The sequence below is a fragment of the Aplosporella prunicola genome (assembly GCF_010093885.1).
Source record: "Aplosporella prunicola CBS 121167 unplaced genomic scaffold K452scaffold_12, whole genome shotgun sequence".
Classification (NCBI taxonomy): Eukaryota; Fungi; Ascomycota; class Dothideomycetes; order Botryosphaeriales; family Aplosporellaceae; genus Aplosporella; species Aplosporella prunicola.
In genome coordinates, this window is record NW_022983540.1 from 609729 (window position 1) to 618915 (window position 9187).

At 57.7% G+C, this 9187-nt stretch overlaps 3 protein-coding genes across 3 annotated transcripts; 2 read left to right on the plus strand and 1 right to left on the minus strand.

Moving 5' to 3' along the window:
• The first annotated feature begins 1367 nt into the window (after positions 1–1367).
• K452DRAFT_27245 (uncharacterized protein) lies at positions 1368–4939 on the plus strand. Its single transcript, XM_033539092.1, has 3 exons — positions 1368–1823; positions 1879–2338; positions 2396–4939. The coding sequence occupies exons 1-3, from the start codon at positions 1624–1626 to the stop codon at positions 4589–4591; spliced, it is 2856 nt and encodes a 951-aa protein (XP_033397854.1). The 5' UTR covers positions 1368–1623; the 3' UTR covers positions 4592–4939.
• A 1198-nt stretch (positions 4940–6137) lies between these two features.
• On the plus strand, positions 6138–6517 carry K452DRAFT_27241 (uncharacterized protein). The gene has a single exon (XM_033539091.1). The coding sequence runs from the start codon at positions 6238–6240 to the stop codon at positions 6484–6486; it is 249 nt and encodes an 82-aa protein (XP_033397855.1). The 5' UTR covers positions 6138–6237; the 3' UTR covers positions 6487–6517.
• Positions 6518–6545: 28 nt separating this feature from the next.
• K452DRAFT_287361 (uncharacterized protein) lies at positions 6546–7183 on the minus strand (the record flags this gene model as incomplete). Its single annotated transcript, XM_033540459.1, has 1 exon — positions 6546–7183. Exon 1 carries the CDS (start codon positions 6897–6899, stop codon positions 6549–6551), a length of 351 nt encoding a protein of 116 aa, XP_033397856.1. The 5' UTR covers positions 6900–7183.
• Between the last annotated feature and the right edge of the window lie 2004 nt (positions 7184–9187).

The window sequence follows — 9187 nt, forward strand, 5'->3', positions numbered from 1 at the left end:
ACTTGCAGATGAGATGGCTGGTGTTCTCGCCGGCGGCGGCTCCCACGAGGCTGGTAGAAGGCAGCTGATGAGCCATTTCCCCCTCAGCGAGGCATTTCGCGTTCCACAGGACGTTGGCGATGCGATCGAAAGGGGGGCTCGTCGTCGGGGGGGGGGGAGAAGAGAGAGGTTTGGCCCTCTTGGCTCGAAACGTTTGCGGACGTTGGCCATGGAGCCATCCCCAAGCGGAGGAAAGCTGTTCCTTGCGCGGGTTCATGAACCGCCTCTCATCTCGGATCCGGGCTACCCTGGCTCGAACCGGAGGCTAGCAGCGATGGCCCACGGGACTTGGAACAGGCTGAATCGCATCTGCATGAGTGGCAGGTCACTCCCCCTGTCGACCGGGTTGGTGGTGCGACCACCCCGGAGCCACCGAACTGGGATAATTGTCCGTGCAAAGGGTCTGGGTTATATCATAGCCTCAGTCGAGGGCATCGGAATACGTGGTGGCCGGCGGCTCTCGCGGAGACAGAGTGTCTCGACGACACGTCGGCCACGCGCTGAGTGTGTTCAGTGGTGCTTGGCTCGGGCTGGCAGGGGGGGTCGAGGCGGAACTGTGGCGCCTGCAGCACGCCTCAAGGCCCGCGGACTCCTGAAGTCGACAGTGCAACGCCGGCCCTCTCCAGGAGCAGAGTGGTGGAGCGGGTGCTTGGATCGACAGCGGCCGCTGCACATCCACGCCCAAGCTGCCTAGTGCTGCGATCTGACTTCTAATAATGACGGGCTGAGTGATCCCTGACGCAGGCCACTTTATGCTTGCTCGTCGTTCCTTAGGCCTGCTTACCTAGCGCGCTGCCGGGCCTCGTATTAGCACTCCCTGACCCGGGTCTACTGAGACCGTACCTCGCTCAACATCCTCTGCGCTCGCCGTCGTTCTCTCGTTCAGACGCCGTCCTTTAATCATTGTGTGGCCGTGGCCTGCTGCCGCCGCCAGTCTGACGAGTAAGTTGCCCTTTTTCACGTTCCTCGGTGCGCCCGACAAGCCAAGGAGGACCGGTGCCCGTTGGACGTCAACAACACCCGCTACCAGCCGATCGCAACGGAGATCCAACGCGCGAGAAAGACGGCGCTACCTGTTCCGCAAAATATCTGACAATACGAGATACGAGATCGCTCCGCCTTCAGTGACCTGACAGCCTCTTGACACGTCCCGTCGACCTCTGCGACACCTCCTTCGGCCCGGTCTACCTGAGCACCGACGACTGTTTCTTTCCGCACCCTCTCTTGAGCCTTCCACAATTGGGCTTCGGGAGCATCTCTGGCGAGCTTGGGCCACGGGGTCATAGTGGCATCACCGCTAACTAAAACCCCACTGCTAGCAGTTCATCCACCGCCGCACCACCACTCTTTTCCCTCGCCCGTACGAGCTTTCGCACTCGAGCGCACTCTCGGTCGCGCTTCCGACCTCACTCGTTGCGTTTCCCTCGTCTCAAACCGTTTCAAGGACCCACTCCTCACGGCAACACCCATGTCCGTCTAGACCGCGCCACTACGGAGCCACGACACCCGCTCGAGCACCGCCAGCCCCAGACTGGCTTAGACGCAAATTTCACTTTTTAAAAGACACCGCTCACTCCTATCAACATGAAGAACTTCATACCCAAGGGCATGAGGCGGAAGTCGTCTGGCAATGTGCTAGAGGAACCCGACAAGCCTTCGTTTCGCGTCATTTCCCGGGACGAAGTTCAGAGGACTGCGGACGTTAGGAGCCGCGGCTCGGACAGTTCAGCCATGCACCACGGCAGAGAACAGTCGTACGACGACGAGATGGTCGCGCCGAACCGGTAAGTCTGGGATCTACCCGCACGCCATCTCTTTAGCCTAACCCTGGCCTCATAGTGGCAGTAACGGTAGCAGTGTCGCCAACTCGACAAGATTCTACGACACTTCTTCTTCTGCCCGTCACAGCTCCACCTCCACCTTGCCCTCGACGGACCTCGAAGTCGACGATTTGTTCAGCAAGCGAATTTCAGCCCCTGGCCTGGATCACGGTCGCACCTCCTCCTTGACGGGCTTTGCCAACCGCTTTCCCTTCAACAAGAAGGGCGCAAAGGGCAATTCCTCCCCTACTGCGAAGATAGACGGCAATTCTGAAGAGCGCCCGGGTACGAAAGACAGGTCCCTGTCTTCAAGCAGCTACGCCAGTACTGCGCAGCCTCCCACGCTCAACGGACTTTCAGAGACAGACTTTGGCAGCAGTTTTGGCGATTTGTTCGGTGGTCTTGGTGGCCAGCGCAAAAGCGCGGTTCTTCCCGAGTCGTCCTTGCCCAAGCCTCCGCAGCCATTGACCGTCAGATCAGTGAGTGAAACGTTCGCGGTAACGATATTTTGCGCACTTTCTGACAAGCGAAAATAGGGGTCCGACCCAGCACTGCCTCCTCCTTCGAAGGCGTTTGCCGCCTCTCGGCCGATTCAGCCACCTTCCCCCGTTCGCGTGGACCGAGGTCCAGCCCACGACGTTGTGGGGTCGCCCTACTCCTGGGCCTCGCATGATTCCGGCGATCGTCTAATGGCTTCACCAGACGTTGCCGCCGGTTCTCCAGTAGCCGAGAGAGCACCTCCGGCACCTAAACACAGCATTCCACACATCCCCATGACGCAAAGCCCGGTTCCGATGGCACTTAGACCAGGCTCGGCGAGCCCTGCCGAACAGCGCAAGTCTGTCGCTGGACGTCAAGGCATCCTCAAGCCCACTGCTCGTGTTCGCCCCGTCGAGGATGAAGATGCTCGCATGGTCAGAGAATCGTTTAGGGCGAGTCGTGGTACAAGGGAATTGGAGGCTGCACACGCTCGCATGACTGCTGGCGAGGCTGATTCATCGGAGGCTTCGCTGAACACGCCCTCTCTGTCCTCTGCGAGCTCGAGCATGAAGGCAAAGGAGAAGGAGAAGGAGAACGTGAGTGTTCCACTCAAGTCTCCCGGCGACCTGAGCGAGGCGACTCCGAGAGGAAAGGCACCATCTGCCCAGCGCGAGGAGGAGGAACCACTCTTTGGCCACGACCCTGATAGGCGTTCTTCAACCCCCGGTGTTCGTTGGGCGGCCGAGGCGAAGCAGCCTCAGAGGATGACGATGGCTGAGTTTGGTGTTCTCAAGCGCCAGGAGCTTAAGGATCCCATCGACGATGATACCTCGGATGAGGAATACCTCGATGAAGATCAGGAGGAAGACGAGCGCAAAAAGATGGAGGACATGAGGAGAATCAGGCAAGAGCAGCAGGAGAAGATGAGTGCCCATCGCGAGATGATGAAGCGCACGACGGGCGGAATGAACGACCGTCCCTCCGTTGGCCGCCACAGTAACAGCACGTCGGCTCTCCTTCACAACAGATCTTTTTCGAACGTCCAAAACAGCGAGGACGACGACGATGAGGATATTCCGCTCGCTATTCTTCAAGCGCACAATTTCCCGAAGACGCACGTCAGGCCCGCGTCAGCTACAGGCGTGCGCCCCGCCTCTGCCGCGGAATCCTCCATGAACAGGGCTTCCAATCTCCCTCCGTTCGCTCGTGGCCTTCCGTCAGACGTGGAGCCGTTCCTGGGTGCCAACTTGGTACAACAGCCCATGCGCGAGTCCATTGGCTACGGCGCGATGGGGCCGGGTTCTGCACATGGTGGCTCTTCTATTGGCCAGCAGCAAACGCTGGTCAACATGATTGCGGATGCTGAACAAGCCAAGGAGGCTCGTCGTGGCGGTAGTTCGAAGATTTTCAGCAACAACAATACGTACGGTCAACGTCTTCCGACGATGACATCCCAGACTGCTCCGCAGATGGCTCCTCAGCAGATGCCAATGCAGCCGCAGCCGATCGGGCAGATGGGTCAAATGGGACAGATGGGCCCAATGGCTCAGATGGGACAGATGGGCTTCCAACCGCAACAGCCTATGATGGATCCTCAGATTCTGCAGCAGGCCTCTGCCCAGAACCAGACGAATGCCCAGATTGCCGCACTGACTCAAAGCATGCAACAACTGATCATGATCCATATGCAAGGCATTCAGCAGCAGCAACAGCCCATGCAGCAGCCCATGATGCAACAGATGATGCAGCAACCGATGATGCAACCGGCACAACAAAACAACTTCCTCTCTCCTAACCAGCGCCCGGTCTCGATGGGCAACCGCAACTCGGCTCCCACCGCTTCCCAGCATCAGCAGCGGACCAGATCCATGGTCAACATCAGCCCCATCGGATTGGGCGGTTTGTCCCCGCAGCAGCCTGGATCTCACCTCCAGGCTGGTTACGCTGCTTCTCTCGCGCCTTCGGAGCGCAGCAATGTTGGCAGATCTCCCCGCTACCGCCCTGTCAGCACGCCCCAGGATGGCAGCTCTACTGTCATGTCCAACTCCACCGTCCAGCCCATCCATGATGGAAAGCAGCGGATCAAGGTTAATGTCAAGCCTCCGCCGAAAAACATTCCACAGCTCGACAGTCCCAACGACGACGAAGACGAGGAAGGCTGGGGCGCCACGGCTACCAAGGCGAACAAATGGGGTTCTGCCAGAAACCACCAGGAAGAGCTCTCTGGTCTTGACATTCCCGCTTTCGAGTGAGGTGTCTCAACTCGATATCTCGACGACATAGTCTGATGATCCTATACGACGTTGCATCATTCCCCCAGTTTGTTTTCCTGCGCTCCAACTTGTTTGGCGGGCATTTATGAGCTATACCATAGCTTCAATTTCCTTACCTTTTGCTCCTCTGGGTTCAGATACCCCTTTCCGGGCCGTCTCTTCTACGGGGCCATGCATTACCGGAATTCCTTTCAGTTTGCACCACGTCGGGAGGTCTCTTTAGCGAGCGTATTGCATCGTCGGTTGCATCCACAAAAATAGGCTCGGGCGCTTTTCGCGCCAGTTTCCGAGCCCTAGCAGCGGTTCGCTTTGCCTTTGCTTTGCTTTGCTTTTGCGTTTGAGATACGCCCTTCTAATCTGCACAAAATCACGGCACGAGGCCCCTGTCTGCGGAGAAGCTTGTGAAGCTTTGCAACAGCGGAGCAGCTTGCACTTCCTTTCTTGATCTTACTTTTTTTTTCCTGGTCTTTTTTTTGCCGTGCCTACTCTACTACCAAGTCTCCTTTATTCTCTTTTGCTTTTCCTTATAGAAAACCCTAGGCGCGCGGACATGGTTTGCTGGAACTTTGCTATTTCAGGTGGCACAGTGGGGATCAACGAGCGACGGAGCTGGGCGTAGCTAATGGATGGGACATTGTAGCTACTAATGGAGGCGAAAACGGACAATGGGAAATCTTAACGAAAAAAGATATAAAAAAGGGCATGCCGTGTGTGTACTACTGAAAACAATGAGTGAGAGAGCAAAAGCACGGAATGTGGGCTTGCAGTGACGATTGTCGATTGCGTAAGGACAAGGGCGCCAATCGCACCCCCCTCCTCCCTTCCTTTCCCACAGCAGCAGCACACAAAGCCAAGCGAGAGCTCAAAGGGCGCTAGCGCAGCATTCTTCACGCAGAAAGAACCAAAAAGCAAGCAAGAAAAAGGCCTAAGCGGGCACCAAGCAGTGCGCTCCATGACCTTTTTTTTTTTTTTTTTATTTTTTAAGATGGCGGGAGGGTCACGGACTACCTTCCTCAGCCAGCAGCCGCCTAGGTACCTACCTAGGTACGACCTACCTTACCTTACCTTACAATCTGCCGCCTCGGGCGCCGCAGCCGAGTTGCGGCAGCGGTGCCGATGAACGGACACGAGGCCGCTGCCTGGCTGGTTGGGCCCCTGCCTTGGTAGGGAGTACCTACCTAGGTAATTTAACCACCCCCACGCTTGCACAAGCGAGCGCTAGGTAGGTAGGTTGCTGACAGGCACGCACGCATGCACGCACGGCGGCATTGGCATTGGCAGGAGTACTGTCAGCACTCCCGCACGCAGGCACGCTTTAGTTATTGCGCAAGTAAGCAGGCAAGCAAGTAAGTAAGCATGGAGGGAGGGAGGCGGTGCTGTGGCTGCTGCTGCTGCTGCGGTTGCGGGACGTACGGTGCGTACGGTGTGTGGTAGGTAGGTATGGTACGTACGGTACGCAAGGCAAGGTCATTAGTTTAGGTTATGGTACCTACTCCTATCGTCGGCTCACCGGCAAGCAAGCAAGCACGTGGACTGTCCAAGCTTCTTCTTCTCCTCCTTCTCCCTTTATTTTATTTTATGTACAATTATGTACAATAGTACCTAGGTAGGTTCTTAGGTTTGCTATGGAAGGTTCTTCGTCGGTTCCTTCCTCCGCTCCGCCTCCGTGCACGCTCGCGTACGGGCACCACAAGACAGCATGTCCAGCAAGCAGCAGGCGCAGCACCGAGCCTGCCCAAGGGAAAGCGACCGCTCCCGCCCTCCGCCCAACCGTCTCGCTGGCACAACCAACAGCGGCCCGCCTCTCTTGCCAGCTCGTCGTCGTCGTCGCCGTCGTGTGGGTAGTGGGTGTGGCGCGCGCGCGCCAAAAATAGATTAACTATCCACCAGCGCTAGCGACTCGCCCACTCGTCTATTTGCAAATTATACGTACAAACTAGCCAACTAGCCGCGATCTCGGCATAGGCCGGCGAATCCTCTCAGGCCCGAGATCTTTGTGGGTTTTGGGGTGAGGGTGTGATGGTGTGAAGTGTGAGTTGTGCGCGCCCTGAGTGCCCTGGGTGTTTGGGTGCGAGGGACGGTGGGTTTTGGGTTGTGGGCTTGGGCATTCTGGCATGGCTAGGCAAAGCTTTTTTTCTTTTGGAAGGGTTAGGGGTTGGGAGACGGGCATTGCGTTGAGGGCAGTGAGTTGTGAGGAGTGAGTGGACTGTGTGTGTGGGAGTGAGAGAGCAGAGCGTGTACAGTGCTTGCTTGTTTGCTTGCATGCTTTCTTTTTGGTGACGGGCATGCCAGTGCCAATGCCAATGCTTCATTTCCATTGCCCCTTCGCTCGCCTCTACATACTACCTTCGTCGCCCACCTCAACGGAGCACGTCGCGCCTCCGCTCCGCCGATAAATTGAGGCACAGAAAACCCTCATCCTATTGTATTTATGTAGATTGGCTCGAATCCTGCCGTCGATAGCACCTACATAGTTAACCGTCAAATAATTACCCCCTCATTCACCCACTCACCCATTATTCACCTAGGTGCTCAACAGCTAGCTAGCTAGCCAGCCAGCCAGCCTCCCCCTTACTCCCTCCTTGCTACCCCTCACCATCACCCACGCCCGCGCCGCAAGCAGCAGCAGCAGCAGCAGCAGACAGCGATAATTGGCAGCGGCAGGCGCCGTGGCTTTTGCCTATTGGCAGGCAAACGACGACTCGGACGGTCTTTGACGGCGAAGGCAGCGATGCTTGCGTGTGCGTGCATGGCGCGGACACGAATCACGGGCGCGCTGCTCAGGCACAGTACTCTACGGAGAGCCAGGGTCCAGCTGCGGCTGCAAGGTTGCTGCCAGCCTGCCGATGCGGGCGGCGTCAGCTGCGTCGCGGCTATGTATGTGGGATAATGGTGATGACGACGGCCGCCGCCCCGGCTGCCTGGGTCGCTCGAGTCACGTCGAGTCGAGGCTTTTCCAGCGTGTGATTAGTGTGGGTGAGCATGTTTTTCTTTGGCGCGGCGTGCCGGCGACGGCGTGGCTGGTTGGTTGACTGTCTGTGTAGGTAGGTAATAATGTCTTGCTTGACTCTTGACTGGACTGGACTGGTCTTGACTTTACTTGCGCCTGCTCGCACACGCGCTGTCACAATGGAGAGAGAGAGAGAAAGACGACGACGACGACGACGACGACAACGGCGTGAGAGAGGGCGTGTCGATTGTCCGTGTGTGTGTGTGTGTGTGTGTGTGTGTGATCATAGATGGGATGGCTGGGCTGATCTGCGCTGCACCTGCACGCCGGCCTGCGCCTGCCGCAGCCGGGGGAGCGCTGAAACGCGCCGCCGTTGCAGACACAGGCGAGAAACGCGCAATCGATGATTCACGTAGAGTAGAGTACGAGTTGCCCGCCGTCTTCATCTGGCAAAGTTGCAGGAACGTGAGCTTGGAGAGTGGAGGAGAGTGGAGAGAGAGGAGGACAGATGGATGGGCAGATGTGGAGCTGCGGTTCTACAGGGGGAGAGAGAGGGAGGAGTGCGAGCTCTCCTCGTCTCTCCCCGCTCCGTCGACTCGACATCGACATCGACATCGCCATCGCCACCATCGCTCGCCCGCTAGTCAGTTACTCCCTTCGCTCCCCCTGCGCCGCATAACATATTGCGCAACGACGGCCTTCCAGAACAAAGCGGGCACTCACAGACTACATCAAGCGGCCAGCCGACCGGCCGAAAGCGCAGGCAGGTTCAAAAACAAGCGGGTGGTCAGAGAGCGGGCACGGGGAGCCTTGCACAACTCTCCGCCCGGCTCGCTGCTGCTGCTCTGCTACCGTGGCCCGTAATCCGTAGCAGCGGAGCAAGAGTGGGAGGGCAGGGCGTTCGCTCGACTCGACAGCGGTTCGGCGGCGGGGCCGCGGGCGCGGCGGCCTGGCGGGCAGGCGGGCAGGCGGGCGGCGTTGGCGCCAACGCTGCCACCCACCCTCACCCTGCCCCCCTGCCATTGATTGCGCCGCCCGCCCTGCCGCGCGTGGGACGGGTCACGCCCGGCGGGCATTGAGAAAACAAAGCTTGGTGGTGGTCGTGTCGTTGATGACTCGGTCTTGTTTCTTTTTTTAATCTATGTACACTGTACCTCTGGCGTCTGTCTTGTTTGTCTTGTCTCGTCTTGTCTTGCCTTGCACATCCACCACACACATCCACATATCCACTTGCACATATTGCTTTGCTGGACCCGCCGTCGTTCAACTAATCGGTTACTTACGTGTACGGCTCTTAGGCGCGAGATCTTCGCTCGTTGGGCTGGCTGGTCGCCCTGTCTAGGTAGGTGACAACGACGTCGACGTCGGACCGTGTGAGATGGACATCCATCACTAGCATCAGCGCACACCGACCGGCTTGACGATGAAACAATAGACAACTACGGCGGCGGCCAGCAGCTGGTTGAGTGCTATTTTGAGCTGGCGGATACGGGGCGCAGCACCACGGATACGGGCGTAATGCCCTTTTTTCACCCATCTCTTTTTTTTTTTTTTTGGCTGTCTTCTGACGGCCCGGGGAATGTGTTAAGGTAGTGTGTGGCTGTGCTTTTCTTTTTTCTTTTTTT

What these genes read in the sequence shown, in the direction of transcription:
- K452DRAFT_27245 (XM_033539092.1), top strand. Translation starts at nt 1,624, where the DNA reads ATGAAGAACTTCATACCCAAGGGCATGAGGCGGAAGTCGTCTGGCAAT. An exon ending in GAGATGGTCGCGCCGAACCG is followed by an intron (nt 1,824 to 1,878) that starts GTAAGTCTGGGA and finishes CTGGCCTCATAG; the next exon opens with TGGCAGTAACGGTAGCAGTG. An exon ending in AGCCATTGACCGTCAGATCA is followed by an intron (nt 2,339 to 2,395) that starts GTGAGTGAAACG and finishes AAGCGAAAATAG; the next exon opens with GGGTCCGACCCAGCACTGCC.
- K452DRAFT_27241 (XM_033539091.1), top strand. Translation starts at nt 6,238, where the DNA reads ATGGAAGGTTCTTCGTCGGTTCCTTCCTCCGCTCCGCCTCCGTGCACG.